The sequence below is a fragment of the Dama dama genome, chromosome 19 (assembly GCF_033118175.1).
Source record: "Dama dama isolate Ldn47 chromosome 19, ASM3311817v1, whole genome shotgun sequence".
Lineage (NCBI taxonomy): Eukaryota > Metazoa > Chordata > Mammalia > Artiodactyla > Cervidae > Dama > Dama dama.
Window position 1 is genome coordinate 85,025,172 of NC_083699.1, and position 26,416 is coordinate 85,051,587.

Consider the following 26,416-nt stretch of genomic DNA (forward strand, 5'->3'; position numbering starts at 1 on the left):
ATTTTTAAAAAAGTGCAAACAGCAAAGTACAAGTTAATTTATACAAGGTATGAAAAGAAAAAGATTTACTATTTTGTACAATAATGACAATGCTGTAACCCTGTCCCCAAACACGACCCCGTCTTAACATGTTCTTATTACCAACCTCAAGACAAGACTTCCTCAGAAATCATGTTCAACAGAATGCTACTTGCACAACTTGGCATGTTCACCTTCTCCTTCAACTTAAGTACTAAAATATTTCTTATTCAGTCATGCAACAAATATATATTGACAATTTTTGGAACCATCACAAGTAATAAAAATATGGCAAATATTATGGCCTTCAAGTTTTTTTCAGTCAGTTCAGTTCAGTCACTCAGTCATGTCTGACTCTTTGCCACCACATGGACTGCAGCACGATAGGCTTCCCTGTCTATCACCAACTCCCGGAGCTTGCTCAAACACGTCCATTAAGTCAGTGATGCCATCCAACCATCTCATCCTCTGCTGTCACCTTCTTCTCCCCTCTTCAATCTTTCCCAGCATCAGGGTCTTTTCCAGTGAGTCATTTCTTCTCATCAGATGGCCAAAGTATTGGAGTTTCACCTTCACATCAATCCTTCCAATGAACATTTAGCACTGATTTCCTTCAGGATTGACTGGTTTGATATCCCTGCTGTCCAAGGGACTCTCAAGAGTCTTCTCCAACCCCACACACAGTTCAAAAATATCAGTTCTTTGGCACTCAGCTTTCTTTATGGTGCAACTCGCACATCCATACATGACTGTAGGAAAAGCCATAGCTTTGACTAGACAGACCTTTGTTGGCAAAATAATGTCTCTGTTTTCTAATATGTTATCTAGGTTTGTCACAGCTTTCCTTCAAAGGGGCAAGCATCTTTTAATTTCATAGTGCAGTCACCATTTGCAGTGATTTTGGAGCCCAAAAAATAAAGCCTCTCACTATTTCCATTGTTTCCCCATGTATTTGCCATGAAGTGATGGGACCAGATGCCATGATCTTAGTTTACTGAATGCTGAGTTTTAAGCCAGCTTTTTCACTCTCCTCTTTCACTTTCATCAGAAGGCTCTTTAGTTCCTCTTCGCTTCCTGCCATAAGGGTGGTTATCAACTGCATATCTGAGATTAATAATATTTCTCCCAGGAAACTTGATTCCAGCTTATACTTCATCCAGCCTGGTATTTCTCATTATGTACTCTGCAGAGAAGTTAAGTAAGCAGGGTGACAACAGACAGCCCTGATGTACTCCTTTCCCAAGTTAGAACCAGTCCGTGATTTCATATATGGTTCTAACTGCTGCTTCTTGACCTGCATATGGATTTCTCAGGAGGCAGGTACGGTATTCCCATCTCTTTAAGAATTTTCTACAGTTTGCTGTGATGTACACAGTCACAGCATTTGGAATAGTCAATAAAGGAAAGTTTTGCTGGAATTCTCTTGCTTTTTCAATGATCCAATGTATGTTGGCAATTTGATCTCTGGTTCCTCTGCCTTTTCTAAATCCAGCTTGAACATGTGTACTCTTCATTTACTGTTGAACCTAGCCTGGAGAATCTGGAGCATTACTTTGCTAGAGTGTGAGATGAGTGCAATTGTGCAGTAGTTTGAACTTTTTTAGCATTACTTTTCTCTGGGATTGGGATGAAAACTGACATTTTCCATTCCTGTGGCCATTCTGAGTTTTCCACATTTGCTGGCATATTGAGTGCAGCACTTTAACAGCATCATCTTTTAGGATTTGAAATAGCTCAACTGGAATTCCATCACCTCCACTAACATTGTTCCTAGTGATGCTTCCTAAGGCCCACTTGGCTTCACATTTCAGGATGTCTGGCTCGAGGTGAGTGATCATATCATCGTGGTTATCTGGGTCATTAACATCTTTTTGTATAGTTCTTCTGTGTATTCTTGCCACCAAATCTTAGTATATTCTGCTTCTATTAGGTCCATACCATTTCTCTCCTTTATTGTGCCCATCTTTGCAAGAAATGTTCCCTCAGTATCTCTAATCTTCAAGAGATCTCTAGTCTTTCCCATTCTATTGTCTTCCTCTATTTCTCTGCATTGATCACTATGGAAGGCTTTCTTATATCTCCTTGCTGTTTTTGGAACTCTGCATTCAGATGGATGTATCTTTCCTTTTCTCCTTTGCCTTTTGCTTCTCTTCTTTTCTCAGCTATTTCAAAGGCCTCCTCAGACAACCATTTTGCCTTTCTATATTTCTTTTTCTTGGGGATGGTTTTGATCAACACCTCCTGAACAATGTCACAAACCGCTGTCCATAGTTCTTCAGGCACTCTGTCTATCAGATCTAATCCCCTGAATTTATTTGTCCCTTCCACTGTATAATCTTAAGGGATTTGATTTAGGTCATACCTGAATGGCCTAGTGGTTTTCCCTACTTTCTTCAATTTAAGTCTGAATTTGGCAATAAGGAGTTCATGATTTGAACCACAGTCAGCTCCTGATCTTCTTTTTGCTGACTGTATAGAGCTTCTCCAGCTTTCGCGGCAAAGAATATAATCAATCTGATTTGGGTATTGACCATTTGGTGATGTCCACATGTAGATTCAGCTCTTGTCTTGTTGCAAGAGGGTGGCTGCTATGACCAGTGCATTCTCTTGGCAAAATTCGTTAGTCTTTGCCCTGCTTCATTTTGTACTCCAAGGCCAAACTTGCCTGTTACTCCAGGTATCTCTTGACTTTCTACTTTTGCATTCAATCTGCTATGATGAAAAGGACACCTTTTGGGGTGTTAGTTCTAGAAGATCTTGTAGGACTTCATAGAACCATTCAACCTCAGCTTCTTCAGCATTACTGGTTGGGCTATAGACTTGGGTTACTGTGATACTGAATGGTTTGCCATGGAAACCAACAAAGATCATTCTGTTGTTTTTGAGATTGCACCTAAGTACTGCATTTCAGACTCCTCTGTTGACTATATGATGGCTATTCCATTTCTTCTAAGGGATTCTTGCCCACAGTAGTAGATATAATGGTTATCTGAATTAAATTTGCCCATTCTGGTCCATTTTAAGTTCCCTGATTCCTAAAATGTCAATGTTCACTCTTTCCATCTCCTGTTTGATCACTTCCAATTTACCTTGATTCACGAACCTAACATTCCAGGTGTCTGTGCAACACTGTTCTTTACAGCATCATACTTTACTTTCATTACCAGTCGGTCCACAACTGGGTTTTTTCTGCTTTGGCTCTGTCTCTTCATTCTTTCTGGAGTATTGCTCTACTCTTCTCCAGTAGCATATTGGGCACCTACTGACCTGGGGAGTTCATCTTCCAGTGTCCTATCTTTTTGCCTTTTCATACTGTTCATGGGGTTCTCGAGGCAAGAATACTGAAGTGGTTTATCATTCAGTTCTCTAGTGGACCACATTTTGCCACAACTCTCCACCATGACCCATCCAACTTGGGTGGCCCTACAGGGCATGGCTCATAGTTTCACTGAGTTAGACAAGGCACATTCTTCAATTAACAACCCATCCCATGCCCCCAACTTACAAAGAAAAGTCAACACCTGCTATCACCTTATCTATGTCTCACCTTTAGAGTCAAGATAGAGTAGCTTGCAGTCACTATTCTTGTTATCATTCCCATAAATTTCACTTATACATAAACTCATTAGAGTTCCTGACCAAACTCACCAGTAAAATTAATGTTGCTAAACGGACATTTTTTTGCAACTCTCCCAGCAAGCCACATTATCCCTATGTGTTTCAGATATCTCTTCCCTCCCTATATTCCTTACCCGTCAAGTGTTACCTTAGGTCTCTGCTAAGTATTTTCTCAATCTTTATACGCTTTCTTGAGTGGTTTAGTTCTTTCTCATACCAGTCTGTTTTGGTTATCAATTTACTGTTCTCCAAATGTACTCTATTTTGCCCCATTTTGTGATGCTGGAACTGGATTCAGTAAACATCTCTCTTGTCATCTGCTGCAATGGTAACTAAAATGCCCTGGAGGAACATTACAAAGCACAGCATAGTGAGGTTTCTCTTCCTGCTCACAGGACACACTCCCGTCATTCTCTATTCTTGTATTCTTCAAAGTACTCTCTCACTCCTCTTGATATTATAGTTAATAGTCTGACCTCTATTTGTGTGTGTGGATTAATACATAATAAATTTACTGCTTATTTTTAAATAAAGTATTTTTAGAACAGTGTTAGCTATACAAAAATAAAGTCGTGAAGATAGTACAAGGAACCCCCACATATATCATATATAATTAGATCAATTATTAACACCTTATTTGTATGATACATCTGTTACAATTAATGAACCACTATAGACACATTAACAAAAGTCCACATTTAATTCAGATGTTCCTAGTTTTTGTTTAATGATCTGCTCTAGAAGCCCACCCAAGGGCTCTTAGACATATTCACATCATGTCTCCCTAAGCTCCTCTGGGCTGCAACAGTTTTTATTCTTTCCTGGTTTATGGTGACCTTGAAATTTTTAAGGAATTTTGGACAAGTATCTTATATTGTACAGGTATTTCATACAACATTCCTCAACTGGGGTTTGCCTGATGTGTTTCTCATGACCAAACTGGAATTATGGGTTTGGAGAGGAAGATATGAGAGATAAAGTGTTATTTTTGTCACTTCACATCAAGTGTATAGTCTAACACATGACTTATCACTCTTAATGCTGACCTGTTAATCAATTGGCAGAGGTGATACCTGTCAGGTTTTCCACTGTAAAGTTACTTTTACTCTCCTCTCCATATTTCACCATTTAGAAGAAAGTCACTATGTGCATTCCACATTGAAGGGGTAAAGAGCTATGCTCCACCTCCTTGGAGGTTGAGCATTTATAAATACTATTTGATATTCTTTCAGCATGGGAGATTTCTCTATTCTCTCTCATTCATTCAATCATTTATACTAACGTAGACCTGTCAACATTTATTTTGGATTACAATTCAAAATTATTTTATTTTGTTCTTCAACTTGTTTCAGCTTTGGCCATTGAGAGATCTTTCAGTCTTGTCTCCTGTGTCCTTTTGACATATTACTGTGTGATAAATACAGACATACTCCATTGTGTATATTGTTTATTTAGTACTTGGTTACTTTCTGACAACACAACATTCTCCATGCTCATATTGTATATTCTGTTCTCCAGTTTCAGAATCAGGTAATAGTCCTGGTTCCTTTTATTAGAGAATTTTATTAGGAATGAAGATCTGGGCACTAGGTTTTGCTCCTTAATACTGAGTGCCCTTGCTTCTAGGCCCTTAAGTGGGCAAAACAATGAAATGTATGTTCCATACATACACACATAACTACAAATATTTATGTATGCAATCATCTGTTATCTATATTAAGTTAAGCAAATTTTTTTTGTAACTGGTATCTCCAACTCTAATCTATTAGCATATGGATGCTTCTTCCCCTTACTCACCTACAAACTCCCACTCCAACAGTGAGAAATCTGGCTCTCATCAGTGTACTTATATAGCAGTATTTTACGCCCTACCCCATGGGAAACAATTTTATGAACTAGACTGCAGTTCTTTTATACACTTTGTACAGCAGTTTTCTTTGACTTTAGTCTTACAGACCCATTTCCAAAATTACTAAAGTCAGCAACAGAGTTAGATGATATTGATACACTCTACATTTCATCCTGGTATTCCCCCAACCTTATAAATGATTTTTTCAACATGTGAATTAATAAAATTCACTTTTTATGAAAAGTTCAATGATTTTTAATAAACACATAGTGTCACGTATGCACAATTATGATATAACAGAAAAAAGTTTCACTACCTTAAAAAATGCCTGTGCTTCACATTTGACCCTCCCACTTTCCCTTGGCAAACTCCAAAAACAATTTTTTAATCACCACTACTATTTTGTCTTTTAACAGTCATATAATTGTAGTCACACAGCATACATTTTCATATTGGTATTTTTCATTTTAACAAAACGAATTAAAGATTGATCCATGTCTTTTAGTGGCTGAATAGCTCATTTCTGTTTATCTGTAAACAATATTCCACTGTATGCATGTACCATGTTTTGTCATCTGTTTACCTAACAGTGGACATACTGCCCACCATTTTTGGCAGTTAGGAATAAAACTCCTTTAAGAATTTACATGCAAAGTTTTGTATAAACAAAACTTCCAAATCCACTGTGCAAACATCTAGGATTACCAGATCATACAGTAAAACTATGTTTAGCATAGTAAAAAACTTCCACAGTTTTCCAAAGTGGCAACACCATTTCACATTCTAACCAGCAATGAGCTCCAGCTTCTGTTGCTTCGCATTCGTGCCAGGAAATTGGTATTGCCAGGTTCTTAGATTTCAGCCACTCTAACAGGGAGATAGTTGTCTTAATTCACAATCCTCGAATGACAAATGATTAAAGAATTTTCAACAAATGATAATTCCTCACATTACATTTTTCTGTTCGAATTACTGGTGAAGATTTGTCTCCTGATTAGACTCTCCAACCTTGTACAATCCAACATCATAACCTCTATCCTCACATAGCTATTAGGCTGGTGCAAAAGTAAATGTGGTTTTGCATTGTTGAACTTTACTGTTGATTTTGGAATACACTGTTAAATACATGTGATTCTCATACACATCATTTGAATGTACATTTCTCACTTTTTTCCTAACGACTTAACACTTGCTCTTTGTTTTATATTTCTTTTAGACAGAAAGCAAATTCGAGCGATTTTTTTTTTTTTTTTAATTTGAGTTCAAAATGGGTCATAAAGCAGCAGAGACAATTCACAACATCAACAATGCATTTGGCCCAGGAACTGCTAACGAACACACAGTGCAGTGGTGGTTCAAGAAGTTTTGCAAACTACACGAGAGACTTGAAGATGAGGAGCATAGTGGCCAACCGTCAGAAACAGACAACTAACTGAGAGGAATCATCGAAGCCGATCCTCTTACAACTACTCATGAAGTTGTCAAAGAACTGAATAGCAACCATTCTACAGTCAGTAGGCATTTGAAGCAAATTGGAAAGGTGGAAAGGCTTTGGTAAGTGCCTCAAAAGCTGGCCACGGATCATAAAAAGTCGTCGTTTTGAAGTGTCGTCTTCTATTCTACACAACCACCACAAACCATTTCTCGATTGAATTGTGATGTGCGTGAAAAAGTAAATGGTATGGAATAACAGGTAACAACCAGTTCAGTGGCTGGACCAAGAAGAAGCTCCGAAACACTTTCCAAAGCTAAACTTGCACCCAAAAAGGTAACAATCACTGTTCGGTCATCTGCTGCCAGTCTGATCCGCCACAGCTTTCTGAATCTTGGCAAAACCATCATATCTGAGAATTATGCTCAGCAAACCGTTGAGATGCACTGAAAAGTGCAATGCCTGCAGTCAGCATCAGTAAACAGAATGAGCCAATTCTTCTCCACAAAGATGCCCAAATGCACGTAACACAACCAAAGCTTCAAAAGTTGAATGAACTGGGTGACAAAAGTTCTGTTTTATCCGCCATATTCATCTGACCTCTTGCCAACCAGTTCCCACTTCTTCAAGCATCTTCACAACTTTTTGCAGGGAAAATGCTTCCACGACCAGCAAGACACAGAAAGTGTTTTCCAAGAATTCACTGAATCCCAAAGCACTGACTTTTATGCTACAGGAATAAACAAAGTTATTTCTCATTGGCAAAAATGTGCTAATTGCAATGGTTCCTATTTTGATTAATAAAGATGTATTTGAGCCTAGCTATAATGATTTTAAATTCATGATCTGACATCATAATTACTTTTGTACAGCTTAATATTTCAAAAAGTAATAATATATATATTACCCTTTTAGTTTCTTGTGACTTTTCAGACTCCCCTGGCTACATATTTTTGATACAAAGGTTAGAACACCTGTAAACGTAGTCTCATTCCTGGACAAGAAATCATGGTGCTCTCAAAGGAAAGAAATGGGTGATGTTCTGTATCAAATTTGCTTGACTGGTCCAGTTTCCAGTGGTGTCACCTTAAGAACTGAGTCATACTGACCAGTGTGAAATAATATCTCATCTGTGGCTTTCATTTGCATTTCTCTAACAATTAGCGATGAACATCTTTTCATGTGCCTATTGACCATCTGTCTGTCTTCTTTGGAAAAAGTATTCTGGTCTTCTGCACCCCCCCCCCCTTTTTTTTGACTGAGCTGTTTGTTTTCATAATATTGAGTTGTATGAGTTGTTTGTATATTCTGGTTATTAACCCCTTGTCGGCCATATCATTTAAAAATATTTTCTCCCATTCCCAGGTTGTCTTTTCTTTTGTTGATGGTTTCCTTTGTGCAAAAGCTGTACAAAAGCTTTTAAGTTTAATGAAGCCCTACTTCTTTGTCTTTTATTTCTTTTGCAATGGGAAACTACTTGAAGAAAACATTGCTACAATTTGTGTCAGAGAATGTCTAGCCTATTTTCTCTTCAAGGAGATAATATAGTGTCATGCCTTTAGGTCATTAAAGCATTTTTTAGTTTATTCATGTACATAGTACATGGGAATGTTCTAATTTCATTACTTTACATACAGCGGTCCAGCTTTCCCAACACAACTTATTGAAGAAGGTGTTTCTTTTCTTTTTCCCATTGTATATTCCTGCCTCCTTTGTCATAGATTACTTGACCGTGAACACATGGGTTTATTTCTGGGCTCCCTATTCTGTTCCATTGATCTATATGCCTGTTTTTCATGCCAATATCACACTGTTTTGGTTACTATACCTTTGTAGTATAGTCTGAAGACTGGAAGGGTTACCCCTCCAGCTTTGTTCTGTTCCCTCAGTATTGCTTTGACAATTCTGGGTTCCATATAAATTTCAGGGCTATTTGGTCTAGTTCTGTGAAAATAGTATGGGCATTTTCATATAGATTGCATTAAATCTGTGGACTCCTTTGGGTACTATGGACATTTTAACTATTAATTCTTCCAATTTAGGAACATGGGATATCTTTCAATTTCTTTAAATCATTTTCACTTTCCTTTATCACTGTATTATCATTTTCAGCATACGGGCCTTTCAACTTGGTTAAGTTTATTCTTAGGTAATTTTTGACACAACTTTAAATGGGATTTTTCTTTAGCTTTCTCTTTCTGATATTTCATTTTACTATAAAGAAATGCAACAGAACACCTCGCACTGGTCAGAATAGCTATTATCAACAAGCCAAGATATAAATGCTGACGAGGGTCTGGAGAAAAAGGAACCCTCCTACACTGTTGATGGGAATACAAACTGATACAGTTACATGGTACAGTATGGAGGTTCCTTAAAAACAAACAAACAAAAAAAACTAAAAATGAAGCTACCATATGATCCAGCAATTCCACTCTTGGGTATAAATCAGGAGAAAAATGAAAACTCCAATTCAAAAAGATACATCCATCCCAATGTTCACAGCAGCACTAAATACAAAAGTCAAGACATGGAAACAACCCAAGTGTCCCGCAACAGTCAACTAGCTTAAGATGTGGCACATATATATAACGTAGTGTTACTCAGGCACAACAAAAAATATTACCATTTGCAGCAACACAGATGTACCTAGAGAATATTATATTTAATAAAGACAGAGAAAAACAAATATTATATCACTCATATGTGGAATCTAAAAAAAAAAAACCAAATGTATCTATATACAAAACAGAAACATACTCACAGACATAGAAAACAGACATGGTTACTAAAGGGGAAAGGATAATCAGGACTATGGAATTAACAGATACAAACAACTAAAACAGATAAGCAACAAGGATTTACTGTAAGCAAAGAAATATATTCAATCTTATAATAACCTATAATGGAAAATAATCTGAAGTATATAATCTGAATCACTTTGTTGCATACCTGAAACTAACAATATTACAGATCAACTATGCTTCAATTTAAATAAGTTAATAGGAAAAAAAAAAAAAAAAAACTGAGTCTTTGCCTTAATTGAGAGGTTACTAATGCCTTAGAAACCTAGCCAGTAACCCAGTTCCCTGGAGCTAGAGTCCTATCCATTATCGCTTTGTCTCAGGGACTGAAATCCTATCCTTGAATCCTAGGCTATTGGATGGGGCCCTCATAACAGGCTGCCAGGCAATACAGGTGCTAGCTCTAGCCCAGATGTAGCTCATGATTCTAGAGATGCAGTTTCCCTGGTAGAAGATGGTCAGGTTACTCCATTTATCCCAGCTATTACCTGCCTAGTAAATCTTTCTTCCACTAATGGAAAGTGGACCTCCTTCCAAATATGTGCCTCAACCGAGCATGCATGGCTAGCTTCTAATGTCTTATCTCACAGAGGCTCATTTATTCTACCTCTAAGAATTTATGCTTAATAGCCCAAGTGACAGTAAGTGGTAATATTATCAAATATGCCTAACGTGAATTTAATCATGAGCAAAGAGACATGCTCAAATTGATTCAATCTAAAGAATATAAGATATTAAGACAATTTCTTTCACTCATTCAACACAACTTTTCTTTCTATATTCATTATCCAGTTACTATGTGCCAAAAATATTAAATAGTTGATCCTTCTATATAGCAGCACACATACCTTTCAAAAAACTCACAGTGTTTAAAATGTATTTTTCAATATCCTAATACAATTCTGTCATTTGGTGGTGGAGGAGGGACACTGAAGCTTCAAATCCCATAAACCATAGTTCAAGTGAGATATCTATGGTACACAGGGTTCAGGTATTCACTGCTATAGGTAACTCAAGGGACACTGTGGGGAAAAAAGACATGAATGAATATCTGTCGGGGAGTGGGGGACAACTTCCTAAAACAAACCCTGACTCAACGTATAAAGGAATGAATTTTCTGGAAAACAGACTCAGGAATTCAAAAAGCTATATACATCCTTCACTTTGTGAAAATGATGCAATTTAATGTCAGAGTGTACTCTTGCCTGGAGAATCCCATGGATGGAGGAGCCTGGTAGGCTGTAGTCCATGGGGTCGCTAAGAGTCAGACACAACTGAGTGACTTCATTTTCACTTTTCACTTTCATGCATTGGAGAAGGAAATGGCAACCCACTCCAGTGTTCTTGCCTGGAGAATCCCAGGGACAGGGGAGCCTAGTGGGCTGCCGTCTATGGGGTCGCACAGAGTCAGACACGACTGAAGCAACTTAGCAGCAGCAGCAGCAGACCAACCTTTAGAACAAATGCTTTACTACAACTCTATATTACTTAATTTAAATGTGTATCCACACTTCTGGTAAACTATTTTAAGTTGGCATAGTTGGACAAGAAGATTATTCAAAACTACTCTATCCCAAAAGTTCTCTACAGGATAAATTGCAGTCTATATGTACAATAACTTTTCTACAAACTTTAAGAAACAGAGAGATAAACTGACTTTTTTCATTCTTTGTGCCTAACCTAAACTTATTCATGAGGTATGAATATAAAGTAATCCCCATCCTTTCACAAATAATGAATATCAACATATGTGGGGTAGCTTAATGTAAAATCTTCAGAAACTAACAACTGAAACAGAAACACAAATAACTACCGTAAACTACAGTATATTAAAAAAAAAGGACTTTTCATGGAAACTTGCTTTAAGATAAGTACTGGAAGGGTTCTATGAAAGGAAAAATAACTTTCACTGACTGATAAAAGTCACACAAGAGATAAGCATAAAATTGAGACTTGGTCAATTAAATAAGATTAATAAAATTAGTTAATTAGCATGAACAGAATTTAGGAAACAAAGATTTCAAAAAGAAAATAAACACCATGAGCTAAGGTATATAAGTGAAAAACCACAAGCCATATACAGAAGAACAAAAGAGATGTATTTGACTGAATAAAAGGTTATGAGTTTACAAACACAATAAAATAAGTTAGAAGAACATGACCCCCAATAAAGAGGTGCTTCTTAATATTCGAACAAGTCTAAAAGAAAAATAGGGTCAACTTGGCAGTAATTAAAAAAATACGATGGAAAAGGGAAAAGTTTAAAAACAAGAAGGTAACAGTACAAAGTCCTATAAAGTGAAGCCTGAAGAAAGGAACATTGGAAATGTAACAAAAGGGACAGATGTATAAGACATTATGAAACAAAAATTCATGAGACTTGGAATCTCATTACATATAGGATGGAGGGGGAGGGATTTGGGATGAGGAAATTAAATTGTGACTGCTGTTTTAATTCTAGATTCCTGGAAAAATTATGGTATCTTTTAGCATAATTAAGGAAGCCAGAACTAAATGTTAGTCTATAGAAGAAATGTTCAATGAAAACATTTTCAAAATAAAACAACAAAGCTGATTTGACAAAGAGGAGATAGATACAAATCCAACTGATAATTACATTTCCAAAACTGATCATAAAAGTATGTAGGCTTAAGCTACAAAAACTATTTTTAAAAGATATTTCAATTGTTTAGAAAATTAAAAATAGAAAAAGTGGTATGGAAAAGGACCAATAGGCAATTCACAAAAGAAACACAAAAGACCACTATTGCAGAACATACTGATGAAACATTACAGTACTTAAAAATCAGAAAAGATTCAACAAACAGTATACTCAAAAGTAAGACAGGGAATGCCATATATTTTGTTGTGTGAAACGTAACCCAGTAACATACATCAAAAACTTTCAAAATATATAGCATATCTTTTGAGTAATAAATTCTACTTTTAGGAATCTAGACTAAAAAGTATCTAGGGCTCTAGAACAAAATTTATTCTTGAGATATAAGTTTATGTCTGCATGGTTTAAATTAGTAAGCAAATTTTAACAGATATGTTCAAGAATAGGGAATCAAATTAGATAATTACATGCAGAATACTATGCAGTGATTTAAGTTTATAAAATATAGATCATAAAATTTGTAACATTATAAACAAAAGTACCAAGGAATTTAGAATATCTGATTTTCAAATATATATTCACCTGTTAACCTCTACTTCTGACACTCATTGTTGCATATGCTATGCTAAATCTTCTATGTGTATAAACATATGGACAGAAAAGTAAAAATTGTATCTCTTTTTCTACTTTTCCTACTCAGCCTATGCAAATATGAAAGTTAAACAATGTTAAGAATATAAGTACTGGTTCTCACTTAAATAGAATGGAGAACAAAAATCATAATAAAACATTAAACCAGAGACTAAAGACAGGTGAGGTTACAGTTATGCTGATTTACATGACAACTAAAAGCAACATGAAATCCTGGATTGGATCATGAACGAAGGGGAAAGAAACTATTTTTTTCTTTTATTTAGGGCATTACTTGAATATCAGGCAAAATCTGAATAAAATTTATGTACCTAGGGTCAGTATTATACAAATACTGCTTTCCTGATTTTTCAAACATGTACTCTGGTTGAGAAAAATATATCTGATTTTAAGAAAATGTATACTAAATAAAGTACTAGGAGTAAAGTGGCATCATGTCAACAAATTACTCTCAAAGAGTTAAAAAATAATAATTGGTATATAACAGATTTGTACATATAAATGTATACTTACATTTATGCATCTGTGTGTGTATATATATATATAGAGAGAGAGAGAGAGAATATGATAAAGCAAACATTGTAACATGTTAACATTTGGACAATATGCATGAAGAATCTGCACAGGAATTCTCTGTAGAATTCTTGGAATTCATCTGTGAGTGAAATTATCTCAAAATTTAAAAAATTTTACACACTAAGGAAAAAAAAGAGTGATGATTTAACAAAATTAAACACCATTCATTAACTCAATAAACAGTCACTGAAGTCAAATACTAGTATACAGCAGTAAACAAACCAGATAAAAATCCCTCACTTCAAGCAGCTTGCTTTCTAACAGGGGGAGACAGACAATGAATAAATAACTAAAGGACATCCTATGTTAGACAGCAATAGGTACTACAGAGAAAGGGGAGAACACACACACACAAGATGAGGACAAAAATGGGAGAATATAAACACACACAAACAACGAGGAAAAAAAGTTCCTTGCAGTAGGAGGGAAGATATGCAATTCTAGATACCATCCATAAGGGAGACCCCACTGAAAAGATGACACAGGACTCTGAGGCAGGAGCACACATGATAGGTTTCAACAAAAGCACATGATGGTGGCTTAACTCAGCATTACAGTAAAAAAAAATGACAGATGCAATTTGCAAATCAATTAGACAACATATTTGATGGTTTAGATATAGGCTGGGAAAGAAAGATTCAATGATTACATGGTTTACAGCTGAGCAACTAAAAGCACAAAGCTGCCATTATGGAAAAGGGCTGAGCAGGGGACAGGAATTGTGAAAGTTTGGTTTTTTTAAATATCTTGGGACCATTAAATAGCTAAATGATGATTCTCAATGCATACTAGATATGGTCTGGAATCTAGAGTAAAGTCCAAGCTGGAGACATAAATCTGGGTGACATGAGCTCAGAGATGGTGTAGACAGAGAAAACGATGTCCATTAATTCCTAATACAATCACAGGGGTAGAATAAACCTGATATTATACAGTGTTAGTTTGGAGATCAATAATTATTTGAATCGTTGTTGTTCAGTTGCCCAGTCATGTCTGATACTTTGCAACCCCATGGAATGCAGCACACCAGGCCTCCCTGTCCCTCACCATCTCCCAAAGTTTACACAAGTTCATGTCCATTGCATTGGTGACGCCATCCAGCCGTCTCTTCTTCTGATGACGACTTCTCCTCCTGCCCTCAATCTTTCCCAGCATCAAGGACTTTTCCAATGAGTCAGCTGTTCACATCAGATGACCAAACACTGAAGCTTCAGCTTCAGTCCTTTCAAGGAATATGCAGGCTTGATTTCCCTTAAGCTTGACTAGTTTAATCTCCTTGCAGTTCAAGAGACTCTTAAGAGTCTTCTCCAGAACCACAGATTGAAGGCATCAATTCTTTGGTGTTCTGCCTTCTTTATGTCCTGCTCTCACAACCATGTGTGACCAGTAGGAAGACCATAGCCTTGAATATACGGACCTTTGTCAGCAGAGTAATGTCTCTGCTTTTCAACACACTGTCTAGGTTTGTCATAACTTTCTTTCTTTCTTTCATCAGCAGAGTAATGTCTCTGCTTTTCAAACCACTGTCTAGGTTTGTCATATCTTTCCTGCCAAGAAGCAAACATCTTCTGATTTTATGGCTACAGTCACCATCTGCAGTGATTTTAGAATCCAAGAAGAGGAACTCTGTCACTACTTCCACCTTTCCCCTTGTATTTGCCATGAAGTAATGGGGCTGGATGCCATGGTCTTAGTTTTTTAATACTTAGTTCTAAGCCAGTTCTTTTACTCTCCTCCTTCACCCTCATCAAGCAGCTCTTTGATTCCTCTTAGTTTTCTACCATTAGAGTGGTATCATCTGCGTATCTGAGTTTGTTGATGTTTCTACTGTCTATTTTGATTCCAGATTGTAAATGGTTCAGTCCCGCATTTCTCATAATGTGCTCAGCGTATAAACAAACACGGTGACAGCAGACAGCCTTGTCATATTCCTTTCTCGATCCTGAACCAATCAGTTGTTCCATACAGGGTGTGAACTGTTGCTTCTTGACTCACATACAGGTTTCTCAGGAGACAGGTAAGATGGTCTGCTATTTCCACCTCTTTAAGAGCTTTCCACAGTTTGTTATGATCCACACAGTTAAAGGCTTTAGCACAGTCAATGAAACAGATGGTTTTTCTGGTAGCTTTCTCTACTATCCAACAGATGTTTGCAATTTGATCTCTGGTTCCTCTGCCTTTTCTAAACCCAGCGAGGACGTCTGGAAGTTCTTGGTTCACATAATGCTGAAGCCTAGCATGCAAGATTTTAAGCATGACCTTACTAGCAAGGGAGATAACTAAAACTGCCCTATGATTTGAACATTCTTTAGCACTACCCTTCTTGGGAACTGGGATGAGGATTGACCTTCTCTAGTCCTGTGGCCAGATGGTCTTCCAGATCATCTGACATATTGAGTGAAACTCTTGGATAGCATCATCCTTTCACAGCCACAATAATAACAAGTACGAATTAGGACATCTGCAAAATAACAGTTCAGTAAGAAAAGTCTCTGAAGTAACATACTGAAAAGAAACAAAGAAACACCAAAAATGGGATGTCTACTAAGAATTTAGAAATAAGGAAAATAATGCTTCCCAAGGCAGAGGTCCTTATACAACTTTTCTTCATTTCACTGAGTAAACTAGTAAAATCAGAGAATCATGAAGTCCTTTTAACAAGAATGAGCAGTAACAAAGAGTTTATCAACCAAAACTTAGAACTGTTCAAAATGGAGCCAGTTGATGGAAAGTGCCCAAGCCATCTTCAGAACAGGTACTGTGGCATAACTCAAATATGATCATTCTGACAATTATACCTCTCAATTTTAAGTAACATCTTGGTGTTTTGGCATTCTTGAGGGAAAGAATTCGGGAGGTAGGTTATGAATTTAAATTCTAGCTTTGTTCCTTATGCAACGTGATGTCAGCCACTTTCTTTGTTTTCTATTTTGTAAACTGCATACAAGACCTATTTAACAGTACTGGTGTGAAGATTAAATGACATAAAAACATCAGTGCAGTACAAACCCCAGAGTAGAAACTCAGGCAGCTCTTTTGTTTCCAAGGTTAAGAAATGGGTCTGAGTCAGATAAAAATGTAAAAGGCTATGTGACTAATGAGTGTGAATATAAGGACTAGAGTCTAACACATGTCTCTAGAATGCTACTATCCTATGATGGTTGACAGTTTTTCCATTCTAGAAACATGGGATGAACATGTACTATTTACATATTAGGTTATGTAGTAGCAGTTTCACTAAAGTCAGTACTAGTGTTTCACTCGTGGCAGACTCTTAGCGAACCAGGCTCCTCTGCCCATGGAACTCTCCAGCAAGAATACTGGAGGGGGTAGTCATTCCCTCATCCAGAGGATCTTCCCTACCCACAGACACAACTCTGGTCTTCTGCATTGCAGACAGATTCTTTACAGTCTGAGCCACCAGGAAAGCCAATTTCACTAAAAATAAAATCTTATTTCTAACCACAAAAGAGTTAAGCATTTGGATACACAGACTCCTTTTCATCAGGAAAGCAAAACATTACATGAATATAGCTGTAGACAAGTCAAAACTAAATAGGTTATAAAAAACAATACAACAGACTGCTGAAGGGGTGATAAATTCTGTTAAGGAAAATAAATAAATAAATAAAGGTGTTCTTGAAGAAGACAGCACTTAACCTGAATCATTAAGAATTTTAATTGGAGGGGAACAAATTCAAGAAAGCAATCATGTTTGCAGTTTACTCTACTATTTTCAAGAAACTTTATAGTCTTATTTCAAAATGTGTACTTATAAACAATGAATCATAGAGAAAGCAATGTGACTTGCCAATAGTCTTAGAAAAACCGTATGAGGCAGGATGGGGGGTCAGGAAGAGGAACACATGTAAATCCATAGCTGATTCATGTCAATGTATGGCAAAAATCACTACAATATTGTAAAGTAATTAGCCTCCAACTAACAAAAATAAATGAGGGGAAAAAAAAAAAGAAAGAAAAACCATATGGTAGTAAGACAAACTAAAAGAGTCTACTGCTTCTACGTACAAGACTCTCACTTTGCCCAAAATGTTTCTTAAAGGAATACCATAGCATCAAATACTTCTACAAAATTAAGGATTATAAAGAGTGTCTATAATATATGTCTTTTCCTCCACTATTCTTTTACTTTACATAAAGGCGAAAGATAAAATCAAGTGTAAAGAAAACTGCAGAAGTCACCCTTCTACCCCTTTCTTTGTTGTTGTTAGACTGTCTTGGAAAGTAAAAGCTATGGAGTTTCACTGAATCGAATAAGAAACTGTGGCAAACAGACAAATATTGATAGAACAAAATTAACATAAAAAACATTTTTAAGTCACTACAAAGGACATATATATATAATAACTGGTTAAATAACATAGCCACTGACTGTGATAGGTAGATCATGAGTCAAACCAACAAACTAATTTTTAAAAGATAATATTTATGAGATGATTATAAATTTTAAATGTGTTATTTGGTGATTTTACTAAAATACTGTCATCTTGCATTATGAGAATGATACTGGTTGTTGTTCTTTAGTTGCTAAGTCATGGAGTGATATTTAAAAAATAGAGAAGGGAAGCCCTTATCTTTTAGATACATTCTGAAATATTCAAAAATGGAATGCTATCCAGAATGACCTTCAAAAATAACACAGGAAAAAGAGACTGGCAATGACTTGATAACTGCTGTACCTTAGATTTATATGGAAGATTTATTATACTATTATGACTTCCATAGGAGGTGGCTAAATTTTTCCATAATAAGAACTCTTATAAAATTTTAAAACTGCAATAACAAAGTCAACTCACCTTTATACTCATAAAGGTGAGTATAAAATAATACAAGCCTTAACCCACTGATACCATTGATACTACTGTCTCTGACAGTATTACTTTAAATTAAATGACTGTGTACTCATATGACATAAAGATACCATATAGTAAGAATACGTAGAGCTTTCCTAAACTTCTCAATCATGTGTAAATGAGAATATATTCTGAGACTGAACTCAAATACTACAAAAATGCATACTTAAAGAGCTCACAAGAAATGAGAGCTGCATCTAAAAATAAAAAGCAAGGAAATCATAACTACACGTCATTCCATGTCAATCATCTTCCCAATCCCTTCACATGGACTACCATTTATTTATAAGAGAGACACGGAAAGCAAAAAAGATACTATAATTTTCTTTTTCTGACCACTGCTAAGCCTATTTATGAAGCAAAGTTTCCAAGACATTCTAATGTGTCAGTGAGCTTTTTAAAAGTATTAACAGTATGATAATTAACAAATACCTCATTATCAATAACCATTACAGAAACAAAGATGACAAGTAATATACATACTGGAGGCCGGCCAGGTCGACCTCTTTTTCTTTTTCCTTTGACCTCTGTTTCTTCAAGTTCGCTGCCAGCATCAGAATGGGCAGTAGTCTCATTAGTTGAATCTCTAGAAAATATGATACATTATTTTAGTGAAAAAATTAATAAATACATACCTATTAATAATACAATGAAGCTCTGTTCCTCTAGCTTTCTTACTGTTTGCTGTATGTACACATATAGCTGATTAAAAGTGGTTTACTTTCATGTTCAGAAAAAATCTTTAGCAAATTCAAAATATTACCCTCCCTGGTTAATATCACATAACAATGAATAAAATGATTTTCCAAACAGAGAAATACAGAAAAGAAATGACTGTGGAAATGGCAGCTGCTATAGAAAATATAAATGCAAAATACAACTGCAAGCAAGACTAATTCTTCAATATAAAAAAAATTAAGGCTTGGGAGGAACTTTACTCATTTCATAAAATAATGAAAGTGTGTTAGTAAATGTTTAACAATGGCACTTCAAAAAATCTATGCACATAAGTCATTAGAAACAGTACCAATATAAAGGAAGTAGAGCACACAACTTACAAACAATAATAAAATGCACAATATTTTTTATTGTAAATTCTATCTAGTTCAGTCACTCAGTTGTGTCCAACTCTTTGCGACCCCATGAACCACAGCACGCCAGGCCTCCTTGCTTATCACCAACTCCCTGAATCCACCCAAACTCATGTCCATTGAGTCAGTGATGCCACCAACCATCTCATCCTCTGTCGTCCCCTTCTTCCCTGGCCTTCAATCTTTCCCAGCATCAGGGTCTTTTCAAATGAGTCAGCTCTTCGCAACAGGTGGCCAACGTGTTGGAGTTTCAGCTTCAGTATCAGTCCTTCCAATGAACACCCAGGACTGATTTCCGTTAGGATGGACTGGTTGGATCTCCTTGCAGTCCAAGGGAATCTCAAGTCTTCTCCAACACCACAGTTCAAAATCATCAATTCTTCAGCGCTCAGCTTTCTTTATAGTCCAGTTCTCACATCCATACATGACCATTGGAAAAACCATTATAGACTTGACTAGACAGACCTTTGTTGGCAAAGTAATGTCTCTGCTTTTTAATATGCTGTCTAGGCTGGTCATAACTTTCCTTCCAAGGAGTAAGCGTCTTTTAATTTCATGGCTGCAATCACCATCTGCAGTGATTCTGGAGCCCAGAAAAATAAAATCAGCCACTTTTCCCACTTTTTCTCCATCTATTTGCCATGAAGTGATGGGACCAGATGCCATGATCTTAGTTTTCTGACTGTTGAGCTTTAAGCCAACTTTTTCACTCTCCTCTTTGACTTTCAGCAAGAGGCTCTTTAGTTCTTAAATTTCTGCCATAAGGATGGTGTCATCTGCATATATGAGGTTATTGCTATTTCTCCCAGAGTTCTTGATTCCAGCTTGTGCTTCCTCCAGCCCAGCATTTCTCATGATGTACTCTGCATGTAAGTTAAATAAGCAGGTTGACAATAATACAGCCTTGACGTACCCCTTTTCCTATTTGGAACCAGTCTGTTGTTCCATGTCCAGTTCTAACTGTTGCTTCCTGACCTGCATACAGATTTCTCAAGAGGCAGGTCAGGTGGTCTGGTATTCCCATCTCTTTCAGAATTTTCCACAGCTTATTGTGATCCACACAGTCAAAGGCTTTGGCATAGTCAATAAAGCAGAAATAGGTGTTTTTCTGGAACTCTCTTGCTTTTTCGATGATCCAGCAGATGTTGGCAATTTGATCTCTGGCTCCTCTGCCTTTTTTAAAACCAGCTTGAACATCTGGAAGTTCATGGTTCACATATTGCTGAAGCCTGGTATGGAGAATTTTGAGCATCTGTCTAGTTAACAGATTCATATAAAATGATTTTGATAATTGTGTGAAACTCTTGTATCCCTAGCTAACCTATGGTTTCAGCTGATGAACGAACAGGCTTCTGCCGTGAAAGACAACTGATACTTTTGTGCACTTTAATGAACAGAATGTAAAAGAAATGACAAAGCCATCTGTTGGAACGTCACTCATTGCTCAACGTTGTGAGCATCTTCTTTACTGAATTGCATATGTAATAGTTCTCGAACACTAGAAGCGTATGTCCTCAAATCTTTATGGTATCATAATATAATGACTAAAGACCTGATATTTATCTTTAAGTTTAATCTGCATTATTAACAATTTCTCCATCACTTTATTGAGTCCACAAACAACAAAACAATAAACTGAGTCCTCATTTGTAGTGTTTGCTGATTTTCATAAAGTGAATACTCTTACCACAACCAAATTCAAACTATCAAAGTGACATCACAAAATACAGAGTTGAGAAGTAATTAACAATAGTAGTACACTACTACAAAGTTATTTCCATCATACATGGAATAGATGTAAATAAAAACCTAGAGAGCATTGAAATTGGAAAGATGTAAAATAATTGGGAAGTGATGAGTTTTGAGCAATTACTTTTATTTTTAATAGGATTTATTTAATTTTAAGCTTGCATAATTTAACTTTCCATAAAAGTCATGTTATATATGGGCTTCCCAGGGCCGCCAGTAGTAAAGAATCCGCCTGCAATGCAGGAGACATAAGAGACCCGGGTTTTATCCCTGGGTAGGGAAGACACCCTGGAGGAGGGCATGGCAACCCACTCCAGTCTTCAGGCCTGCAGAATCCCATGGACTGAGGAGTCTGGAAGGCTACAGCGATCCATAGGGTTGCAAAGAGTCAGATACAACTGAAGCAACTCAGCACGCACACATGCATGCATGTTATACTTAACAAGGTCACAAAATTCCTGGAAATTTAATATTCAGCTCTCCAGGCCAAAACAGACTGGCCCTAGCATGGCATTAAAAACACATGGATGATATTAACAAAAATATCTTCACTGAATTCTGTATTACTCACTGTATCTGTATAAAACTGCAAATAAGAGGAAGGGTTCAAAGCAAATGGTAAACTCAACTCACAACTTAGTATTTCTGAAACTGCTCCACTGAAGGCTCTTAGTTCCATTCTCTTTGTTTTGATCCCTTGAAGATATCATTAGTATCTGCTCTTCTCCCTTTAAACTAACCTCTCTTGGAGATCTCATCTAATTAATATGGAACTTTTATGCAAATGACTTCAGTATAGTATCACTAGACCTATCTGTAATTCAAGATTTTCAACTGCACGTGTAACATACTTCTTTGCATACCATCGCAAATTCACCAAATAACACACATAAAATTAAGTCCAATTATGACTGAATTCTAGCTCTCTACTCAAAGCAATATCACTAAATAACTAATTTATTAATACCCAAATTTGCACTGTTTTATAAACTTATTATTGTCACCATTACCCTGTCTTATTCAAACCTACAACCACATCAGTCTTCCTCTTAGGCCATCAGTTAAAAATCCTCCTGAGTCATCCTCTATATACTAATTTCGTCTCTCATTCTTTTTTATGATTACTACCATAATCACAACTTCTTGAATTAATCACAACTTATCTCTCTGCTTCTAACATTTCCCTGTCCAAGCCACTCTACACACTACTGTCACTAATATTCTCATTATCACGTTCCTTCTTTGTCTGCAGACCCTCAAAGGCAACTTGGTATTTAAAACTATAAATAATACTGATCTAGCCCAAGGGTCAGGAAACATTTTCTTTAAGGGCTATACAGTAAATATTTTAGGCTGAATGGTATGAAGTTCTCTGTATCTGATACTCAACTCGCATGAATATGGCCATCATAATACATAAGTGAATGGATATTGCTGTGGTCCAATAATATTTATAAAAACAGGTTTCTGAAACAGTATCAGTAGTCTTTCAATCACTGATTTAATTAAGAATAATAAATCATATGCTTTTTCTCCTCACTATAATCCAAACAGACCATTTAGTATATACTGTGTGCCGGTTTACAGACATTACCTATGCACAAAACCTTATTAAGACAACATACTGATGTCTCAGTTTTACAGATGAGGAAATGTAAGATCTCAAAAGCTGACAATCCTGTTCATATTCACACAACTATTAAGTGGTAGGGTCCACTTAGATCTCAAGGTAAATGCGAATTCTCTATCTCTAAGGCAGGATGGCAGAATGCAAATACTATGTTTAGTATTTCTCTTATGTGGACAGAATACACTAGTACTTTTGATGCTTATAGAAATCTCCAGGCAACTACAAAAGCAAATTTGTTCCAAGGATACAAAATGTGTCCCATTAGTGAAATTAATTTATCCTTCAGCCATAGTTCACTGACAACAGAAAAAAGTACAATTGTTTTTTAATTCTTCACACTTCAGCCAGCTTAAAAGATGAAAGCTATTACCAACAAACAACTAACATACTTCAATCAGTATATGTATCTTATTTATTAGAATACATGATATATAAATATGTTTTTTAATTTCAAGCAAGATATAAGAATACAAGGAAGAGTTTCACTCCACTATACCCTAACACTGAATTTCAATCTGCAGAACAAGATTATCAAGTTTTATCAATACTGTCATAAATACTTATGTTCTAGCATAAATATACATAAATACAAAGCAATGTCTATATAATTTTTTAAACTTAAATTAATATGAATTTTCCTACAAAGGATTCCTAAATGTTACTTGATAATATGTTCCTTATCTGTGAGTACTTAGACTGTCTCCAGTTTCTAACCACTACAAACAGAGGTGAAACAACTGTCCGTGCACGTTAACTCTTATTACACATCAACAAATACCTCTCTAGAATAGACACAGAAAGCTGGATCAAGGGCTATGCAAATTCAAACTTCAACCAAACTGCTCTACCAAAAAGCCTGCAAATGAATACTGGACATGAATAAAGAGAATACAAAAATCAGATTCAACCTTATAAAGTCATTCTTTTTAATTTCCTGAAAACTCTCTAAATTCTGTTTTACTCTTTCCAGTGTCCACTGTAATCATTTTAGCTCAAGTTGTTATTATCTCTGGCCTCGACACCACAACACCTTTCTCCGAATAAGACTCCTCGTTTCTCCTGTTGCCTTTTCCAATCAAATCACTATCCTGTGTGCTAAGAATGCTATTCAGAGTATATGTCTTATTCTATCTTTCTCGTGATTAAAACTCTATGATGATTTCCTTCTACTTCCAGGGGAAAACAACCTCAAAATTCTTAATTTAAGACTTAGCAGGTCCTATACAATATAGCCCTACTCTACTTGCAAGCCATATCTCACGCCATTCTCCATCTTTAATCCTGAAAAAAAGAAAAATCACAGCTTTATTTCAGTCCCTCAAACACAATGTGATTCCGCCTATCACAATTCCTCTACCTCCCTACACTTCTTCCTTAGAAAAGTAGACTACTTCAAGGCATGTATTAAAATTCTAATAAATCCTCTAGCTTACCTTCAAAGAACCAATGGCAGTTTAAATCTATATGATTGTGACTATTTGATTAATATATATCTATATAAGCTTCATGGCAGCAAGGACAGAGTGAGTCTTTTCCACTTGTTCATTCTCCTCAAAGCCCAGCATAGCTCTACTACAACATTTGGTGGAAATTGGCAATAATTAATAATGTTGAATTAATAGCAAAGCTTGCCTGGTGGTTCATACAGTAAAGAATCTCCTTGCAATGCAAGAGACTAGGGTTTGATCCCTGGGTCAGGAAGATCCCCTGGAGAAGGGAATGGCTGGCCACTCCATTATTCTTGCCTGCAGAATCCCCTAGACAGAGGAGCCTGGAGGGTTACAGAGAACTGAGCAATTAACACTTTCATATTTAGACAAATGAAGCAGGGTAGGTATTGATGGCTTTTAGCATGTAAAGTAATTTGGATAGCATTCTGTCTTAAAACTCTGGAGGAAAAACGGAAGGACAGGAGACCAACTGGAAGGAGACTACAGTTTCTTAGAAAAAACACATATAAATGATCTAAAACTATAAAAATATATAAATAATTATGTAAACTGTTGGTCACTTTCATTACATCTAAATTGCTATTATTGTACACGATCAGAGTATACAGATTCCTACATTGGAGCTTAATGAAACCTATAAAGGGAAACGTATTTGCCATTACATGATCTCATTTCGCATAGAATCGAAATCAAATTCTAGATGTGTCCTATAACTCCAACAAAATCTAATTAGATGTCACCAGAAATGCCAAGGACTCATCAATTACAATCTCAATCTCAGGGAAAAGAAGTTCTGTCATGGGGTGAGAGGATGATATGGGACAGAGGTCTACAAACTCTTGTCTATAAATAGCCAAATGAAATATTTCTGTTTGCAGGTTAATTTTTTCTCTAGCACATAAACAATTCTGCAAAGGAGTCAGTGTGATTTTCTTTCATTAACACTTTATTTACAAAAGAAGTTGGCATGTCAAACCAGCCCACAGTCATCGTTTCTGCTGAATACTAAAATAAGACAGTAACTTTTTTGTTCAGTAACATGGACATTACATACTGACATTACAATGCAAGGGCTATAGATGGATATAATAATTATACCCTCTAATAGTTCTTTTACTTCAAGCATATTCCCCAACTATCAAAGAACACATTTCATGTCTCAGTAATGAAAGTATTTTGATACAGAAAAGTGTTACATGCATTTAAAAAAATAAAAAGCTGTAATACTTACTGTAACACTGGTAACTCTGAAGTAATCATTGCTGCAAAGATCTGTCCACAATGCAGCAAAAGAATCAAGTGTTGTACAACTCAAAACTTTCAAAATAACCTCAAAGGTAATCCTGTTAATTAAAAAAGAAAGAAAGAAATTATTTTTCCAGTTTACTAATGTATAGTTGACAAACTCTAAGACAGTTACAGCAAGATAATTTGATATATGGACACACAGTGAAGGGCTTCCCTCATTGAGTTAATTAATATATCCACCATCTCACATATTTTCTCTTTGTTTGCCCCAAACATTTAATAAATTCTACTCTCTTAGCAAATTTCAATTATACAAGAAAGTGTTATCAACTACAGTCACCTTATTATATATTAGACCTTCAGGCCCTATTCATTTAGAACAAAGTTTGTACCCTTTCACCAATCGCTCCCTATTTCTACCACTTTGCCCTTGGCAACTACTTTTTCCATGAATCTTCCCGCTCTATAGATATCACATATAAGTGATTTCATGTGATATTTGCCTTTCTCTAATGCTAATTTCATTAGTATAATGCCCTCCAGGTTAATCCAAGTTGTCTAATGATCAGTTTTGTTATTTTTTTTGAAGACTGAGTAATATTCCACTGTGTGTACCCAGAGACAACAAGGTTTGCTCTATCCGTTAAGTCCATGGACACATAAAGCTGTTTCCGTATTTTGGTTTTGGTAAATAATGCTGCTGTAGTTCAGTTCAGTTGCTCAGTCGTGTTCACATCTTTGCAACCCCATAAACCACAGCACGCCAGGCCTCCCTGTTCATCACAAACTCCCAGAGTCCACCCAA

The 26,416-nt window shown here is 36.2% G+C and overlaps 1 protein-coding gene across 2 annotated transcripts in view; it reads right to left on the reverse strand.

Moving 5' to 3' along the window:
* Window positions 1-26,416, reverse strand: part of STAG1 (STAG1 cohesin complex component) — a 504,547-nt gene that overhangs the window by 341,791 nt on the left and 136,340 nt on the right. The window contains exons 1-2 of one of the 2 annotated variants that reach the window (XM_061167656.1): window positions 25,595-25,647; window positions 18,926-19,028 (exon numbers count right to left, since the gene is read on the reverse strand). In XM_061167656.1, the coding sequence (XP_061023639.1) occupies window positions 18,926-19,028; window positions 25,595-25,623 (132 nt within the window). In that variant the 5' untranslated portion in view covers window positions 25,624-25,647. Of the gene's footprint in view, window positions 1-18,925; window positions 19,029-25,594; window positions 25,707-26,416 lie in introns of those variants that run through there. The other variant, XM_061167655.1, reaches the window with a different exon arrangement.